Source organism: Eptesicus fuscus, chromosome 17 (genome assembly GCF_027574615.1).
Source record: "Eptesicus fuscus isolate TK198812 chromosome 17, DD_ASM_mEF_20220401, whole genome shotgun sequence".
Taxonomy (NCBI): Eukaryota; Metazoa; Chordata; class Mammalia; order Chiroptera; family Vespertilionidae; genus Eptesicus; species Eptesicus fuscus.
This window is the reverse complement of record NC_072489.1, coordinates 58,884,271-58,903,295: the sequence shown is the minus strand read 5'-3', so window position 1 is coordinate 58,903,295 and position 19,025 is coordinate 58,884,271. Positions and strand designations below refer to the sequence as shown.

The 19,025-nt window shown below is 60.0% G+C and overlaps 2 protein-coding genes across 2 annotated transcripts in view; one reads left to right on the top strand and one right to left on the bottom strand.

Annotated features, from left to right (window-relative positions):
* The window catches only part of DOCK1 (dedicator of cytokinesis 1), a 305,731-nt gene that overhangs the window by 137,402 nt on the left and 149,304 nt on the right, over positions 1–19,025 (top strand). The gene's annotated exons all lie outside the window — the stretch shown is intronic.
* Positions 1–19,025, bottom strand: part of INSYN2A (inhibitory synaptic factor 2A) — a 42,273-nt gene that overhangs the window by 5,033 nt on the left and 18,215 nt on the right. Inside the window, exon 3 of the mRNA XM_008156136.3 lies at positions 6,236–6,307. Within this exon, the coding sequence (XP_008154358.2) occupies positions 6,236–6,307 (72 nt within the window). The remainder of the gene's footprint in view (positions 1–6,235; positions 6,308–19,025) is intronic.

Genomic DNA, 19,025 nt, shown 5'->3' with positions numbered 1-19,025 from the left:
CCCGCAGGGCACCCTCCTCCGTGCGTCCCATCCGAACTCCTCCCTCAGGGCCCCCTCCTCTGTCCGTCCCATCCGAACTCCTCCCGCAGGGCCCCCTCCTCTGTCCGTCCCATCCGAACTCCTCCCGCAGGGCCCCCTCCTCTGTCCGTCCCATCCGAACTCCTCCCTCAGGGCCCCCTCCTCCGTCCGTCCCATCCGAACTCCTCCCGCAGGGCCCCCTCCTCCGTGCGTCCCATCCGAACTCCTCCCTCAGGGCCCCCTCCTCCGTGCGTCCCATCCGAACTCCTCCCGCAGGGCCCCCTCCTCCGTGCGTCCCATCCGAACTCCTCCCGCAGGGCCCCCTCCTCCGTCCGTCCCATCCGAACTCCTCCCGCAGGGCCCCCTCCTCCGTGCGTCCCATCCGAACTCCTCCCGCAGGGCACCCTCCTCCGTGCGTCCCATCCGAACTCCTCCCGCAGGGCCCGCGCGCAGTTCACTAGGGCGCCGTCTCCTGCTGCGCCGTGGCCTGCGAGCTCAGAGGGATGGACCGGGACCGTTCATTTACGCCTGTGGGGTACTGAGTACGGTGTCAGGCCCAGAGCGCTTGCTTTGTTTATGGAATGGAAATAAACCGACGGACTGACCCCGAATCCTCTTACTCCTGCTCTCGGCAGAATGTTGCTGCTCTGCTGTCTTCCATGGATAACGAATTCACCAAAACAGACGCGTGCATCCGAACACACCTGTGTGTTATGTACCGTGTGTGTCTCTAGGGACATGTGTTACATACCAAATGTGCGTGTCGACAGCACATACACACGGATCCCATTCCAGTAGCGTCCAATGTTAACCATTTGTGATGACCGTCTTTTAACAATTTGAACGTAGAAATGACCCCTCGTCCCTTTAAATCCTCCCCTCACCGCTTTTTCACGCGGGAGGCCCAGAATCAGAGTTGAGAGAATCCCCGCCGGATTTAAAATACCAGAAATGGGTATCCAAGAATATTAATGCCCAAACTATCCGACCGACGCCCCTTTCCTGGTAGACTATGGCAAGGAAATTACCGTTGCAGGTACAGAACGAAATAACCCCAAACGTCAGTCTGGTATGCCAGCCGTCATGGTAGACAGCGTCATAGGTAGACCAGCCACCTCTCTGACCACGCCTGGCGCTGTGCCCGGACCGCCCTGCAGAACAGCCCGCTCTTCCCACGCCCGACCGAAGCCGCATCCTCGGTCTGTCTCATCGGTGACTCTCTGGAGCCCGGATGCTGCTCTGAGGCCCAGGCCTCTGGGTCTATGGCCCCCCACTCCGTCCACAAGGTTCCCTTTGTCAGAGACGATGGCAGGGGCGCTCGGGGCTGGCTGCAGCCAGATGATGCCGAGTTCCTCCCTGTCTCCCAGCGCCTGCCATCCGCCGGGCGTCCCAGGACAAGTGCTTGCTGGAGAAATGCGTGCGCGTCGGACGGAGGGGTCCGGTCCTCTGTCAGCGTGGTGGTTTGAAGCCCCCGTTTGACCACCCGGGGGCCATGTGAGATGATGAAACGGCGGCAGACACCGGGCATTCTGGATGCTCCTTCTCTCTGGTGCTGGAAACAAAGTGACAGGCAGACCCTGCCCTTCCCTCCCACCCAGGGACCCAGCCCCTCACGCGCCCCTGCCTGGCGATTAGTGCGCTGGGCCCCGCGGTGCGGTCCGCTGAGGAGACAGAGACAGGCCGGCGTGGGCTCCGGGCGGGGGCAGTCCGCGAGGCTCTTGTAACCACGGGCAGGAGTTCTCGCACTTGACAGGGAGATTTCCAATCCGGGTGAAGGCCCTATTTCGTTAACCGGAATCGGCGTGATTTGGACCTTTTCCTTCTTGGTTTCATTCTGTCTTGAATTGAGGCCAGCACAAGGCTTTCTCATAGAACGTCAGCCTTGAATTCCAGCCGTTGGAAGTGGCATTATCTTACGAAGGAACCACCTCCGGACGGCGGGAATGGGTCCTCATCCCTTCCTGAAACCAAAGGCGACTCACAGGTCGCCTGAGCCGTCACGCTGGTCTGACCAGGGCATGACCAGCGCCACCTGGGTGCGAAGACTCCCACTGCTCCGGAGCGAAGCTGACATGAGCCTCGTGCCTCACACGCACTTCCGACGTCACCACCGCGCGTTTCCCAGGAGGCAGCGCGGCGATCCGGCGCGTTGTACCGAGGCAAGCTGGAACCGGCGTCTCTTCTGATTTTCCTTTTTCTTCTCGCCAAGATGGTCTCGAATGAGAAGCTCAGCATCGGGCTGGATCGCAGTCTGAGGGGTGTCGTCTTGGGGGGAAATGCAATCCCGTCCCCCCCTCAAACGTCCGGGTACGGACACTCTCCCTTCTGGTGCACGAGGTCTCCGTGGGCTGGTCAGCGGGCGGTCACCTCCCTGCTCGGGAGCAGCCGTTCGTCTCTCCGTAAATCGATTCGCCAATACGGGCGGAAGCTGTTCCGTGAGAGATGGCTGGTGCGTGTCCACCCTCCCAGCTCCGGCGTCCTTCCTGGGAAGCCCTGCCCCGTCCTGTCATCATCGGGAATCACTGGCCCCGGAGACTCCAGAGCCGGAAGGGCCCTACTGACCAGTGGAGGACCCCGCGCCATCCTGCGTGCCCGGGGGTGTAATGGGCACCCGCCAAGGACGGAGAGAGAGCAGGGTCAGCCCGGCCCAGGGCCTGGCCAGCGCTGCGTGCTTTCCCGCCACAGACACCCGAGGTCTCCACGGCGCCCAGGGCAGGCCGGTGCTCAGACATCACCCGGCCCCACGCCCACTGCTCCCCTTTCTCTTCGCCCAGAGGAACCCCCGCTCAGGGTGCCGGCGGCCAGCGTCGGGGCAGGCCAGGCGGTGGGTGGTGGGCGCGGGGGATTGTCACAGGCCCCTTCGCCGACAGGCTGCGTTCGCCGCCACGCCCCGTGCCCGGTGGCGTTCCTGAGGCCACACCGGGCCCCCCAGGAGCAGGCGGCTCTGTGCGCCAGCCAGGCCCTCTGCTGGGTCTGCAGCTGTGAGCTCGCCAAGAGGGTGGGTGTTGGGGGCTGTCTGTGCCCTTTGGACTCGTCAGAGAAGGATGTGATGCATTCGAATGCGACACCAGCCCGTGCCCTGTCACGGAGCACGAGAGGCTCTATGTGCCTCCGGTGCTTTGCGATTGGGGGCCCCCAAAACAGTGAGAGAGAAATGCAGGAGCAGAGCAGCATCCCCAAGGACCCTGCAGCAAGATCGTGTCACGTGACCCGGTTTCCATGGCACAGGGAAGTGGGCGTGGCTTGTGGGACAGGACCTGGAACTCCCATGGAGGCCCCCACGTTCACAGAAATCCTCACCTCCAAAGACAGGCGTACCTGAGCCGGGTCAGGGATACCTTGCAGGTGACGGGGCCCCTTTGGGTGGCTCCTCAGTGAACGGCCAGAAGGGACCCCCACTCCTCGCCCCTCCCGTGGAGCTCAGGACGCTCCCGCCCGGTGTCCGTCCCCCGTAAGGAGTTGCCGCTCGCTTCTTTCCTGACACGGAACCTTGTCAAGGTGACGGCTGCTAACGGTCAGTTATTTCTGACGTAAAGAGACGGGGGCTGGGAAACCAGTTTGAGGAGCTGGAGACACGGTGGCCTTGAGGGTAACATCGAGACCTTCTGAGCCAATGGCCGCGTGGCGGGATGGCTGTCCAGCGGAGTCCCTCCGTGTCCCACCACATCTGTCCACAGCAGAAGGCGCGGCCGGGGGACGGTGCTGTGTTGCCATCACTGACGGGAGATTCTGAAACGCTGTCCTGAAGGGGAGCTCTGAGCCTGCAGGCCCTCTCGGGCACCCACCCCCCCTCCGGTAAGCTCGGCTCCTGGGCTGACCGCGGGGGTCCCCCCGCTCAGCTCCCTGCAGCTCCTGAAGAGGCGTGTCACCAACTCAGCAGTCCCGAGGGCACATCCGTGACACGAAGGTCCCTGTGCATAGACGTCCTCTTCCCGCTTTGGGGGAGACACGCTGAGGGACCCCAGTGGCTCAGCTCCCCGCCGGGGGAACCCTCGCTAACTTCTGGTTCACTCCCCTGTGCTGGGCACTCGAGGTTCTCCAGAAAGCGGGCGGTGGCTGGTGGGAGAGAGTCGCCCAGGAGGCCGGCTGAGCGATGCTGAATAGTAACCACCCCAGGGTAATTCCCGAAGAAGCGAAATCCCTGTTCTCCGCAGGCTGTTAAATCGCCTTTAATATCGCTTTTAATGTATGTTCCTCCTGGATTTGGAGCCAAATGTATTCAAATGTCTCCGGTTACATCGCGGAGTGTCCTAATAAATTCTTCTCTCCATCTCGCACGGAATGTTAAATGGGTGTGGACTCGCCACGCGCGCTCCGAGCCTTCTCGGGGAATCCGTGGCTCACGTCTGCTCTGGGGGCTCAGCGTTAGCTCCCAGAGTAGCCAAAGGTGAACCCCGAGGACATGCGTGAGCGCCCACGTTCCCCCCTGATGGCCTGATGGCGTGAAAGGTGATAGGTCAGTGACATCCCCTCACTCTCCGTTCAGTTCCCTCCACAGCGTGGACGCAGGGAAACAGGCCCCATCGGTCACACTTCTGTGGCCCCTTGCTGTCTCGCAGGAAATCATTTGCATTTTGTAGTTCTTCTTTTTTTTTTTTATTTTTCATTATTTCAGAGAGGAAGGGAGAGCAGAGAGAGATAGAAACATCAATGATGGGAGGGAATCATTGATCGGCTGCCTCCTGCACGCCCCACACTGGGGATCCAGCCCACAACCCCGGTATGTGCCCTGACCGGGAATTGAACCCTGACCTCCTGGTTCCTAGGTCGATGCTCAATGACTGAGCCATGCCGGCCGGGCTGTCTTGTAGTTCTTGGCCCAGGAAACCTGCCCGCCCAGGGGCTGGCTTTCCCGGCCCCTTTGTGAACAGCGAGAACCTCACCGGCAGAGGGCGTGGCGTGCTGGGCGCGGGCCGCCAGGCGCCCTCCATGCCCGGCTCTCCCTGACCTTTCACCGGGATGGTTCCCACGGCGGCTCTCGGCCTCAGCACCGCCCAGGTCTGGCCCGAGGGCTGCGTGGCCGTGTCCCGAGCATTAGAAGGTGCAGGCAGCCTCCCCGGCCTCCACCTCCCGATGCCAGAGCACCTGCCCCGTGGGACACCTGAGCGTGTCTCCCTCCAGCCCTGGCCCGGGGTCCCCTGGGGGGCAGAGCCTCCCTCCGTGGACAGCTGCTGCCAGAGGCGTGGGCTCGTGTGACCTGGTGCTCACGTCTCCTGTGCGTGCTTCCCCCGGCGCCACCGAGGTCGCCCGGGGAGCCGGCGCTGCTCCTCCAGGACCTGGGCCCTGTCTGGGCGGTGCTGCCCCGCGGAGACCTGCGTGGGCCCAGGGCCGTGGGAGCCGAGCTCCTGCCGTGTGTCAGCCGCTCACACCCCGTCCCCGTCTCCCCCTTTTGGTGAGAACATGGTCGCTTCGGAGATCTTTCTAGAAGGTGGCTTTGGGGGATTCCTTTACACGTTTTCAGGAACCTGACTGTGCAGTCAGACGTGCAGATCTTGATAACGTGGCAGATCAACTGACATTGTTCTTCCGGCTTCGTTTTTAAAAATGAACTAAATCACACCATCTTACATGCTTTGTTGTTTTGAAAATTACATTTCCAGAACGGAAAAAAAAAAAAATGACAGGTACCTCTGAGGGCTGTGGCCATGTCTTGAAACCCTAAATTATTGCCCCAAGCCTGCCCTGGCTCTGCCTGTTGGGAGTTTCTGCTGTTCCTTGCTGATGTGAGGAACCGAAGCGAACTTCAAAGGCAAAGACGCGGAGACCGGCTGTGGGGCTCCCGACGGGGGTTACGCCCCAGGACACACGCCCTGTGAGCTCCCAGGAGACACTGCCCACTGAGCAGCCTGGGTCGCCCGTGGGCTCCTGGCACGCCCAGAGCCTCTGGCTGTACCCGCTAAGGGCTCCCGCCCCATTGCTTCTCCGCAGCGTGCAGTGTAGGGCTGGCTCCTGCTCCCGACCCCAAGGGAGCGGCCATCAAACTCATACCAATTTGTAAAACCGCTAAGACACACGTGTGACAGATGAGATACATGCGTTCAAGCTCCCCCTGGTCCCGTGACCACACACCTGGGGTTGCGCGGGTAGAAGGCGCTGGATTAGGGTCGGTAATGCCCTTTCCTTCCTGACTGCTGCCACCCTCCCAGCCTGGGGACCCCAGGGTCTGTGGGTAAGCATCGCCGTCGCTCATAACGAGGGGGAGCGGAGAGGGACGTACCTGTAGATGATGCACGCGCTGTTCCTGCACGTGTCACAGTTGGCGGTGTCCTGCCCGGTCCGGTAGGAGAGCCTGCGAGGTAAGAACAGGAGAGGTTATAGGTGGGGCCGGGGTCGCCGTCCCGGTGCCCGCTCCTCACGGCGATGGGGGACTCACGCGTGCCCCATCTTGCCCCTGTCTCTGTCGCTGCTGCACCCCGCGCAGCCGCCCCAGCTAAGATGGTGTTTAAATTACATTTGGAACGTGAACGTAAGCTGCCGGATGAAGCAAATAATCTGGTTTTGTTACGAGCAGAGGGAGACCGGGATGTTTCCGTGCGGCTTTACGTGTATGGTGTTTGCAAGAAACCCGGAGGGGAAACCAGCTCCCCCGTATGCTGGCCAGAGAGCCGTTTCTGCCCCCCAACCTCGCGGCGTAGGTTTCCATTGGTGGGGCCACTCGGCCGTGAAACAGCCCACCGGCTTTCCGTCCACACGGCCGTCGGTGTGTGACCCCCGCGCCGTGCAGACCCCGGCACGTGTCCTGGGGTTCAACCTGGAACTCGCTTCTGTTTCCTCGTTACGTTTTGCGTTACACAGACACGTGGCCACGGATTTTCTCCTCGGCGCCCTGGGGTCTCAGTGACCTGGGGACGAGGGACCGCGTTCTGCCCGGCGTGGCGCCGTCCTCGTCTGTGCCGTCCTCTGGTTGAGCCAGAATTGGTGGTGGTCTGTGGCGGCATTGTGTTGACCTTCATCCACCATCACTTCCCTTTGGGGGTGCCTTCCGGACCCCCCTGGACTCGGCAGGAGAGGAAGAGCGAAGAGCCTGTGCGTGGCACCTTCCCTTTTCCTTCGCCAGCCCCCCTTCCCGACACGCCTCCCCCCTTCCCAACAAGCCCCCCCCTTCACATTCCCGCCAGGGCTGGCGGTAGTTCCAGGACCCCGTTATCACGACCTTGGCTTGGAGAGACCCTTCGGCGTGGGCCTCGGGGTTTGCTTTGGACCTTTCTGTTGTGGAAAGGAATGAAACGTTGGGAGTCCAGAGTAGTTTGTGGACATGGAGGTCAGTGACAGATTGATTTCTGAGCCAAGTTTCACGCGTTGCCTCCTGTGCTGTGGCTCAGTCCCAGGCTGCCTCCGCCAAGGTGTGCCTGCTCCACTTGACTACGCAGGAGGGTGCCCTCAGCCGAGGACTGACCCCGCGCGATCCATCGTCTCAGCGCTTCGATAACCCATCTCTGTCCTTGGCGCTTCCAGGCTGTAGGGCTTGGCTTCGCTGGTCGTTTAACGGTCACGTTAATAATCGTGTTGCAGCCCCTGAGGGGAGGTGCTCTCCGGATGTAGACCAAGCAGGTGAGTTGTTGCTGCCCGACAGGGAACGCAAATATGGATTTCCCCCGGTTTTAGCTTCTCGCTTGGAAGCAAGCCATAGAGCCAGGACGTGGGATGATTATCTTCCTAGATCCCCTTTGTCCCCAAGAGGACCGAACGCTTTGGAGCAGGTGCGTCCCCAGGGCCGGCAGGGCCAGCGCTGTCTGTGACGGGAAGTGGGGAGAGCGAGCTCGGGTGGTGGTCGTTAAAGCTGCGGGGGAGGAGAGTCGTGATCAAAAATCATAATGTTCAGCCTTGCAAGGGAATGGCTCCATTGGCGAATCTGGCTTCCCTTTTGACTTGAGAAACTCATGACCGCGCAGGTTTATCTTCCTGGGCCGGTCTCCATGCCCGGCACGCCCTGGTGTTTGCTTAATATTAATTTGACCAAATAAGACAGGCTTGGTGCTCTCCGATGGAAGTTCGGTGAGAGGCAAATCTAATGAGAAAAATTCCAACTGAGTGCAGAAAGCAAATGAAACGTATAAATTGTGGAAAGCTCTGGCCCCCGTTTGTTCCCATCAGGAGCCCCCGTGGACCCCCGTGACAAGCGTGCTCGGTGGAAATATGGATCTTTAATGCATCCATCTTTGCAGCATCGGCCCTTTATTGCGTCGTGACAATAATTTGCCGTTGGCCATGATTTCCTGGTCTTAGTGATGCATGCAACTTGAAGAAAAAAACATTCAGCACCAAGGACAGTGCCGAGAGTCCAAGTTAACCTTTACAGGACTTTTTGCTTCCTTCCCTCTTTGGTCCTCCCACCCCCTCCACCCCCACCCACTCGCCATCCCCCCAGAGCACAGTTCCAACCCCAGGACCCATCTGGGACCCTGGACCTCTCCTCACGTGATGCCATTGGGCTCTCATTGGTCTTGGGGGGCTTCACTGGAAGGTAGAGGAGACTGGGCGTGAGCTATGGAATTGAGAGAGAGGAAAGCGTGGGCTTGGGGGAGGCGCATGGAGGTCCCGGGGTTGTTCCCAATTGGCCGACGCAGGAGGCTCCGCACAGGCCGATTTCACTACGCAGTTTCAGTCAAGTTTGAAGGTCACTTCCACTCCCGCTTGGCCGGAGGCAGATGTCTTCAGGAGTTCTGGCTCCTCTTCAACGGAAGTATGTGTTTGGGAGACGGCGTGGAGCTCTAGCCTGGGCTCCCCCATTCTAATTAAACGCCGGGGGCTCCCCATTGAAAAGCCTCTCCTCGCACCCCTGGGGCGTGTGGTGTTAGATTCAGAGAAGCCCCCTCCTCTCCACGAGCACCCCCAGGGTCTTGGCCCGGCCTCCGCAGCCTGTGCGGGCGGGAGACAGCGTCCGGGCCCTGCCGAGTTTCTGTCCTGTAAACAGCACGGTGGGTCTCGGCTAGTGTAGAGTCGCCAGCACTTGAGCAGACGGCCCCTGGCATCAGGGTACAACCAAGGCGCGCTCCTGTCACTGTGGGCTTCAAAACCCTGGGCACCGAGACCCTTGGCGCCGCCGCTCCGAACGAGGCCGCAGCGCGAGGGGCGGCTGCAGAGCGGGGACAGCTCCGCTCTCGGGCAGAGGGCTGTGCGCCTGTTAATTCATGCCCTTCATCCTGATGCGCTTGTTCTGTCCGCGGCCTCCCTGGTGCCAGAGACCGTGTGTTCCTTCCGCGGCCTCGCCCGGGTCGCGTGCCAGCTGCCCTGTCCTGATAACCGAGCCATCATTTATCTCAGCCTCTTCAAGGGCTTCTTCGCGTCACGGGCTCGAAGCGGCATTAATTACAGGCAGAAAGCGGCACCACTCCTGTGGTTGGGAGGAACGGAACGTCAGAACACAGACAAAGTCAGCTGTTTTCCGTGGCCCTCCCGGGGGCTGAGCACCCCCTCCCCGCCCCCCAGCTGTAGTTTGGGCTGGTTCCCGAGTCCGGGGTCTCTCTAGGAATTTGCCAGCTTGTGCCTGGAAGCGTGGTCTCTCCGCCACCAGCTCCTCAGTAGCTAGAGTGCGTGTAGGCGCTCCCCGTACGTCCATTCACGACAGGATTTGGGGACATCCGAGCTCAGCTTGTTAAGACGTGACATCGATTTTCCTAACAGACTCAAGGTCATCAGTTCGTCAGCGGGAGGCAGTACTGGCTCTCCTGGCGAGAGTGAGACTGTCCCGTCTCCCGGGAGCCGACGGGGGCGTCTGTAGCCGGCGGCGGACCCGCTGTGTTCGGCTGAGCAGCTCTGGGTCCCTTAGTGGCCGGGGGTCCCCACGCAGACAAAGCAATTGGTTTGTTTTAACTGAGGTTGTGTTTTGAGGAACAGTGACCCCCCTCTTTGTGCCTCCCCCCACTTCCCCTGCCTTAGGGGTGTCTGAGGGGGTTGACTGGGTGGAGCTTTCTTAGGGTTCTCAGGGCGCACCCTCGGGAGCAGCCCCCTCGGTCCTCCCAGTGCCCTTTGACCTCCCTCAGTAACTTTCCCCGACATGAACACCTGCCCTCGGGTCTCGTCCTGGCGGCCTTGTGTCTTTGTTTGCCTCGCCCGTCCTTGTCGGGGTGCCAGTCCATGTCGGGGTGCCAATCCATGTCGGGGTGCCGGTCCATGTCGGGGTGCCGGTCCATGTTGGAGTGCCAATCCATGTCGGGGTGCCGGTCCATGTCGGGGTGCCGGTCCATGTCGGGGTGCCGGTCCATGTCGGGGTGCCGGTCCATGTCGGGGTGCCAATCCATTCTGGGGTGCCAATCCATGTCGGGGTGCCGGTCCATGTCGGGGTGCCAATCCATGTCGGGGTGCCAATCCATGTCGGGGTGCCGGTCCATGTCGGGGTGCCGGTCCATGTCGGGGTGCCGGTCCATGTCGGGGTGCCGGTCCATGTCGGGGTGCCAATCCATGTCGGGGTGCCGGTCCATGTCGGGGTGCCGGTCCATGTCGGGGTGCCGGTCCATGCCGGGATGCCAGTCCATGTCGGGGTGCCAGTCGTGGAGAGGTGTCAGGAAAGGTTGGGGAGGCACGGAGTGATGGGTGCAGGAGCAGATGGAAACTGAACTGCTGGGGACGGGAGGGCGAGGAGCGTGGGTCTGACCGTTCTTGGCAGAAGACGTGTAAGAGCGTCACCTGCTGTACCTGGGGCAGAACCCTGGACGGGGCAGAGCCGGGCCTGCCTTCGCCGCTTTATAGCGACCGCTGAGATGTGCGTTCAGAGAAGTTCAACAGCCATCACGGTCGCTGACTGCAGCCCCGGTTTCTCTCCTTCTGTCTCTGCCTGTAGACGGGGGGGGGGGGGAGGTCAGGCCATAAAGCCAACCCCGTTCCCCATTGGTCCTCGGTCCCTCCAGGGCTCTCCCTGAGATTGAAGCACGTCAAACACGTCTTCGTTCCCCGTCCCCGGGCCTCCCCGGGTCTGGAGGTGATAAAGTAGCTGTCCCTTCGGTGACCCCATAGGGAGCCCCGTGTTAGGGGTGTCCCTCCAGGAACATGACTGTTAGATTTCACAGCACTCTCCGAGTCCCAACACAGCCAGAAAAAATTGGGGGGTGCTGGCCTGGGAACCCCAACACCACCTATAATTTCGGCTTATGGGAAAGAGTGCTGAGGTCCAAACCGATTACTCACAAATGATGCTCCCAGGCGGACCAGGTGCGAACACTGTCCAATGGAATCACCCCCATCCCGCCTTATGTTCCCCAAACACGTGCGAGGGTCCATCCTGCCTGCTTCCCTCGCTGGTCACTAACTGAACGGCCTCCTCTGCACCTCGGCCAGCCCCTCCTCCTCTCTACACCTGGGCCAGCCCCTCCTCCTCTCTGCACCTGGGCCAGCCCCTCCTCCTCTAGGCACCTAGGCCAGCCCCTCCTCCTCTCTGCACCTGGGCCAGCCCCTCCTCCTCTCTGCACCTGGGCCAGCGCCTCCTCCTCTCTGCACCTGGGCCAGCTCCTCCTCCTCTCTGCACCTGGGCCAGCTCCTCCTCCTCTCTGCACCTGGGCCAGCTCCTCCTCCTCTCTGCACCTGGGCCAGCTCCTCCTCCTCTAGGCACCTAGGCCAGCTCCTCCTCCTCTCTGCACCTGGGCCAGCCCCTCCTCCTCTAGGCACCTAGGCCAGCTCCTCCTCCTCTCTGCACCTGGGCCAGCCCCTCCTCCTCTCTGCACCTGGGCCAGCTCCTCCTCCTCTCTGCACCTGGGCCAGCCCCTCCTCCTCTCTGCACCCGGGCCAGCCCCTCCTCCTCTCTGCACCTGGGCCAGCCCCTCCTCCTCTCTGCACCTAGGCCAGCCCCTCCTCCTCTCTGCACCTGGGCCAGCCCCTCCTCCTCTCTGCACCTGGGCCAGCCCCTCCTCCTCTCTGCACCTGGGCCAGCCCCTCCTCCTCTAGGCACCTGGGCCAGCCCCTCCTCCTCTCTGCACCTGGGCCAGCTCCTCCTCCTCTCTGCACCTGGGCCAGCCCCTCCTCCTCTCTGCACCTGGGCCAGCCCCTCCTCCTCTCTGCACCCCTGGAGCCGTCCTGGTGAGCGAGCTTCAGGGAGAAACCTTCAGTAAGGACCTTGGTGGCTTCTCCAGGCAGCGCTCACTGACAAGCTTCTGCTGGCCTCGCGGCTCTCCGATGTGGTGACTGTGACTCTGGGGAGGCCCTGGCTGCGAGGGGAGCTGTTCATGCTTGTTTTCATGACCAAGGGTTACAGGGAAGTAACGGTGGTGGGAGGGACAGGTCCGGCCCAGCAGCCTCTGGCCAGAGAGGAGGCGGAGTCAGCCTGCGCCCTGGGTCCCCCCTCTGCGGGCCTCACCCCCCCCACCCGTGCGGGCCTCATGGGCTCTGCCTCTCCCTCATGGGTTCTGCCTCTCCCTCAGGCCCCGCTCCTCCCCCCGCCCGCTCCGCCCTGCTCTACACAGGCCTGAGGGACCAGAGGCAGATGTGCCATCGCCAGGGCACAGACATGACCCCTGTCAGGGACACGCAGACTCGGACGGGGATGAGCCTGCCATTAGGGCAGGACTCTGTCCTCAGTGCCCCCTGTTTCCCGATGTCAAACCCACGGGCAGAACGGGAAGACCGCCCGTACGGTTCTGCGCGTGGCGCGCCCGGTGGTATCACAACGCGGCCGAAGCTTCCCCGCCTCTCCTCCGCTCCAGAAGCCGCGGCGACTCCGAGTTGCAGAAGGATGACAGTCATGCCAAGTCCCTGGTCCCAGAGGGCCCGAGAGTGGCCATTAATAAGGAGAGCAACGCTGCGGGGCCGAGCCGAGGCTGCGCTGATGAACTTGTTTTTTTCCTGGAGGAGAGAGAACGTTGAAGCTCCGATTTATTGGCGAGGAATGGAGATACATTTTGGCGGCACTGGCTGCCCCGAGGAAGGAAAGAGGACCGGGGGTGTCCCACGCGGAAGCAGCCTCCTCCTGGGTCGGCTCTTCCTTCCGCTCCGCGCGTCACCTGCGGACCAGCTCACAGAGCCTTGGATCTGAAAGCATGACCGGGGTGCGTTCGCCCCTGGTTCCCGCGGGAAACATCCGCAGAGGCTTCCGTCTCTGATGCATCCTTTCTGTTGAGGCGCTTTTTTGAGCAGCTTCGTTAACACATTTCAGTCGGAACTTAACTTTGTCTCAAAAGCCTGACTTTGCATTTGTTTTTTTCAACAATGGTTTCTGAGCTCTTGGAGCTGAAGATGGAACTCTTTCAGTGTTGGTGTCATCATTTACAAAATTCTTGTGTCCAATGGCGACACTTTAAAAAATACATACATATATATATACACACACACACACACACATTATATATTATATATATATATATACATACACATATACATATCTATATATATCTATATATATATATGATTTCACAGAGGAAGGGAGAGGTAGAAACATCAATGATGAGAGAGAATCCTGGATCGGCTGCCTCCTGCACCCCCCACACTGGGGATTGAACCCGAAACCAGGGCCTGTGCCCCTGACCAGAAATCGAACCCCGTCCTCCTGGTTCATAGGTTGGCGCTCAACCACTGAGCCACGTCGGCCGGGCACCAATGGTGACACTTTCCCTGGGGAGATAGCCTATTGCTGTAACCAATGAAATATCAATAGAAAAACTTTTGCTGCATTTTTAGTCTAAATATGCCCATCTTTAGATCGTCGTTACCTAGGAAATGATGATCTGAATTTGAATATACTTTCAACTATGACCTTTCAGATCACAGGTGCTTATGTTCATGGTGCGTGGGGAGCGTTCCTTCGACGTGTTCACATGACCTTGGACACGCACTTGACGTCAGAGCCCATGGTGCAGGCGGTGCTGGATGAGCACCCCACACTGCAGACCGTACGGCAGGGCCCGGGGTGGGGAGGCAGGCAGGCCGCCCACAGGCAGGCTCTGTCCTGGGCCCTCAGGTCCCTGTGCTTCAAGGTCCATGTCCTTGCTTTTCCTGAAATTCCTTCACCCAGGGGATTCGCCTTGCTGACCCGGAACCCTTAGGAACAGGCATTATTTCTGGAATCCCTTCCAGTGGGCGTGTCTGCATCTCCAGCCCTGGGCATCTGCTTTCTCCAGAACATGTTTGCCCGGACGGTGCCAGGTCTGGGGTGCGGGGGCCTCGTCGCCCCGATCTGCAGTGACCACAGAAGGGCCTGCTTTTGAATTCTCTGCGCACACACCAGGACTCCCGTCTCCCAAGAAGGGAAGCAGGGGAGCTTGGGCCTGAGGGGTGTAGATGGGAATTCTCTCCTCCCCATCGCTCCCCCGCCTTTCGACCTCGGGAATGGCACTTGGTCGACCCTCTTGTGTCCTCGAGGAGATCATTCCTACCTGCCGCGCTCTGTGAGGAGGAAATAAGACGGCGCAGAATGGCTGGCCTGTTGGGGGGCTGAGAAGAGGGGAGCTTTGTGGGTGCTCGGCCCAGAGACACATTTCCCAGGGAGTCTCCCCCAGATCCGCTGGGAAAGATAAGAAACCGTTTTTGCAGAGCTCAGTGGAAATTGCACGGGATTTTAAAAAGCATCTGAAAACTAGAACCTGCATTTCATCCCTTAAAAAAAAAAAAAATCTGAATTCTAGGACACAAATCCATAAATTCCATAATCGCTCGTGTCGTGCCTGGAGTCGCTCATTCGCCGGCAGATGGGCGTCTGCTCTGTTTACCTGCCCACCTAGGAGGCGGGGGAGGCATTTGAAATCTGCATCGGCATTCTGCGGAGGGAGATTATTTAAATTACATTTCCAAGCGTGTGTGATCCTACACGGAGCCCAAAGCAAGAATGTGGAACATGCTTTATAGTCTTAGCAGTATATTGGCTTCATTTCTCACATTAAAAGTGGGAAGCCTATTATTTTTCAGGAACTTAAAAAATAGTGTTGACAAAGTTATACAAACACAAGCTCCAGAGAAGACTCCCCGTGGCCCTGTGCATTAAAGGAAGAAAATGCTAGAAAGAATAGGACGCAGGCTTCCATTTCAAAGGCATCAGATATGACAACGCACACTTGGACTTTAGAAATGGAATATGTTATCGCAAATATATAAAAGTCATCCGTTGCAGCAGAAAAAGAAGAAGAAAAGGACAGATGTTGGTGGAAGGATGAGGACTGGGCGAGGGATGGGGAAGAGAACAAGGAACAGAACTGTGGGATGGCTGTGCATCTCTCTCTCTCTCTCTCTCTCTCTCTCTCTCTCTCTCTAAACCTTTGTGAGTGTTCTCAGGCAGTGGCTGAAGTGATGATGTTCTTAAGACATTTCTGGAAATTAGTCTTTAGAGCAGGAAGAAGCCTGGGGTGCCTGCTCTCATAGGGACCGTTCTCTCTAACGTGGGACCACGCAGCCCTGGGAGGCTGGGCCAGGGTGAGCCACGTCCAACCCACGGGTCCTGGCTCCACGTCAGCGGCTCTGTCCGTGACAACAAATAAACTTCCCCTGTACATGTCTCTGAAAGTGAGTACCAAGCTCGAGGCCTCCGTTCTGTAACCCTCAACCCCTCCTAGCCCTCGGCAATAAAGCAGCCTCTATACCAGTGGTTCTCAACCTTCCTGATGCCGCGACCCTTTAGTACAGCTCCTCATGCTGTGGTGACCCCCAACCATAGAATTATTTTCGTTGCTACTTCATAACTGTCATGTTGCTACTGTTATGAATCGTCATGTAAATATCCGTGTTTTCCGATGGTCTTAGGCGACCCTGCTAGCGGTTCTCAACTTTCTAATGTCGCAACCCACTGCTGTAGAGCCTAAGACCATCGGAAAACACAGATATTTACATGACGATTCACTAACAGTAGCAACATTACAGTTATGAAGTAGCAACGAAAATAATTTTATGGTTGGGGGTCACCACACCATGAGGAACTGTATTAAAGGGTCGCGGCATTAGGAAGGTTGAGAACCACTGCTCTAGACTGAAGTAAGATCAAACCTCTGAAGGTACTCAGGTGCTTAGCCTCCCACATTAGCACTTGGCAGTAACAGAGTAACTAGGGAGTAACAAAGTAACAGTGACTAGGGAGTAACAAAGTAACAAAGTGACTAGGGAGTAACAAAGTAACAAAGTGACTAGGGAGTAACAAAGTAACAGAGTGACTAGGGAGTAACAAAGTAACAAAGTGACTAGGGAGTAACAAAGTAACAGAGTGACCAGGGAGTAACAAAGTAACAAAGTAACTAGGGAGTAACAAAGTAACAGAGTAACTAGGGAGTAACAAAGTAACAGAGTAACTGGGGAGTAACAAAGTAACAGAGTGACCAGGGAGTAACAGAGTAACAGAGTAACTAGGAAGGCAGCACCTGGTCCTGGACAAGCGCCCTGTCCGCTGCATTTCCTTCAATCTCCAGAGCAGCTCGGGAGGGAGGCAGGGACTCTGCGCTCTTTTGCAGAGTGCGGAGCTGAGGTTCAGAGGTGAATAACCTGCCCAAGCACAGTTAGCGGGGGTGGCGGGACAGAGATGCCGACTCTGAGCTGAGCCCCCATCCTTCCCCTCGGCTCCCCGCCTCGATCTCACTGGGCACCTGGGGAAAAAAGCCCGTGCCCAGGAGCAGCCACAGCGGCCGGCTGGAAGGCTGTCGGCTGTGTGGGTTCCAGCAGATGAGCAGACACAGACACGGATGCATCTAGAACATCAGGAATCGGGGCTCAGAGAGGGAGGAGGAAGGGATGGAGCGCAGCTGGCAGGGCAGGACCCTCTTGCTTCTGATCCCCCTGCGGGGCCGTTGTCTCCTTGCTGCTCACTGGCCTGCTTCTCTGAGATGCCCGAGCCGAGCCGCAGAGGCAGGCTTGCAGAGCAGGCCCTGGGGCCGTCCGCAGCACCAGGAGGCCAGTGAGAGGCGAGCGGCACCCGCGCCCCTCTCTGAAATCCGCCGCCCCAGCTAGCCGGGGAGGCTTGGGTCTGAATTAATTAAGTGGGCAGGTTTGGGCAAGAGCGACCCGATCGTCCTTGAACAGGGTGCCCAGTTCTCGGAGGGGGCCCTGGCGAGTCCCCGGGCGACCCTCACGCCCAGGCCCCGGCGATGGCGTCTCTCCGCCTTGGCTGCCGCAGGGATGCGGTCTTGCACGTTGACTCTTCTGCTCTCTGGCTTACACAGAAGACACTGTCCCCTCTGCTGCCTCCGTGACGGTGAGGCGGCCCTGGTTCCGTGTGGGCATGGGCGTCAGGGGGAGGAGAGCTGAGGAGCGCCTGCCTCTGAGTGATCGGTCACTGAGAACGTGGCGGAGCAGGTGTCTCCTTTCTGTCCACCGAGCGTCAGTGTCTCGGTGAAAACAAGTCACATCGCACCATGTGCCGCTGGGCGATGCAGACCCTGCTCGTGTTTCACAGGAAATGCCATGTACGTGTCACTCATCTAAACTGCACAGCCCCCCGAGGTTCAGGAGTTCACCTCTGCCCATTCGGCACGTCCAGGGCCCCCGCGTGGCCAGGTTCTGCTGCGCCCCCCACACACTCCCCGGCCCCCCCCCCCCCACGCCTGCAGGTGACACCCGGCGGTGCCGGGAGAGGCCTGATGACGAACGTCGGTGTCCCTCGGGCCATGGCAGACCCCACCTCGTGCCGGAGCTCCAGGCAAGCTCCCCACATGGTGTCAGGTCTCCCCCGAAAGCAGTACTACAGACCGTTCCCCCCCCCCCCCCCCCATCGAACCCGGCACACACTAAACGCGTGGGATGCGGAGTGAAGAGCCGTCTCCCGCCAAGCGCCCTGTCCCCGTTGCTGTGAGCGGCACCGTGAGCACGAGGCCTGCAGCCCGGGGTCCCCGTCTCCTGCCCGCAACCCCGCTGCTGGGCCGTCTCCTGCCCGCAACCCCGCTGCTGGGCCGTCTCCTGCCCGCAACCCCGCTGCTGGGCCGTCACCTGCCCTCAACCCCGCTGCTGGGCCGTCTCCTGCCCGCAACCCCGCTGCTGGGCCGTCTCCTGCCCGCAACCCCGCTGCTGGGCCGTCTCCTGCCCGCAACCCCGCTGCTGGGCCGTCTCCTGCCCGCAACCCCGCTGCTGGGCCGTCTCCTGCCCGCAACCCCGCTGCTGGGCCGTCTCCTGCCCGCAACCCCGCTGCTGGGGGATGGCGGCGGCTAAGGAATGGCTTGGGCTCTTAAACTCGGTGCCCGTTTGTGCAGTTGGCAGCCTGCAACGACTGTTCGTGGCTTATTTCGGTGGCCTCCGTGACCCTGAGCTTCCTGGGAAGAGACGTGACTGGTGCTGGGCGCTGGGAAGCCAGCAGGGCCATCCGTGCGTGGCAGCCGCCAGCGGGGCGGTCGGGAGCGCCCCACGCCGTGCCTAAAGGAGTGATGTCCGTGCACTGCCGGGACGCTTCACCAGGGACTGGAAGGCAGGGTTCTGCGCACTGTCACCTCTGCCCACGGACGGAATGCGTCCCCTGGGGCGCCAGGTTAGGGAAGGCCCTTCACGCAGCGCCGGGGCGGCCTGTCCCTGCGAGGAGCGTGTCGACGCCGCCTTCCCTGCGCCCGCCCCCCCTCTGGGATGGGTCAGGCACTTGCCCGAGGTGGCCACCGGCCCGCCCAGGCCTGCCGGAGCCCTGCCTCAGCGGTGAGCTCCTGCCGCGCCTCTCATGCCAGCGGCCGTGCCCGAGGTGCCGCCGCACAGAGCAGGCCCCGCCGCCGCCTGCTTTGATGTGGGGCGGCGTTTCTCACGAGATTCAAAGCCATGGGCGCCGAGATGCACCCCAGCCGTCTGCCTCCCTGTCTCTCTCTCATAAGCAATCTCTTTGCAATCTTAACGCAGCTGAGATTCTGTACCGAGCGGGCCCTCCACGCTAGGTGTGCGGGTGTGTGTGTGTATGTGGGTGTGTGTGTGTGTGTGTGTGTGTGTGTGTGTGTGTGTAGGGGGGTCAGGGGGATGGAGGGGGTGAAAGGCAGGGAGAGAAATTGATTTACCCGGCTTCTGAGCCTCCTCCACTCTTATTATAAACGGCAGCGTGTCTCCCAGGGAAAACGCCACTGATACTTGAACTTGGCCGTGAAACCCTGCACTGCGTTACATAATGTACGATCATCTACATAAAGTAGAGGGAGTTTCCTGCCGTC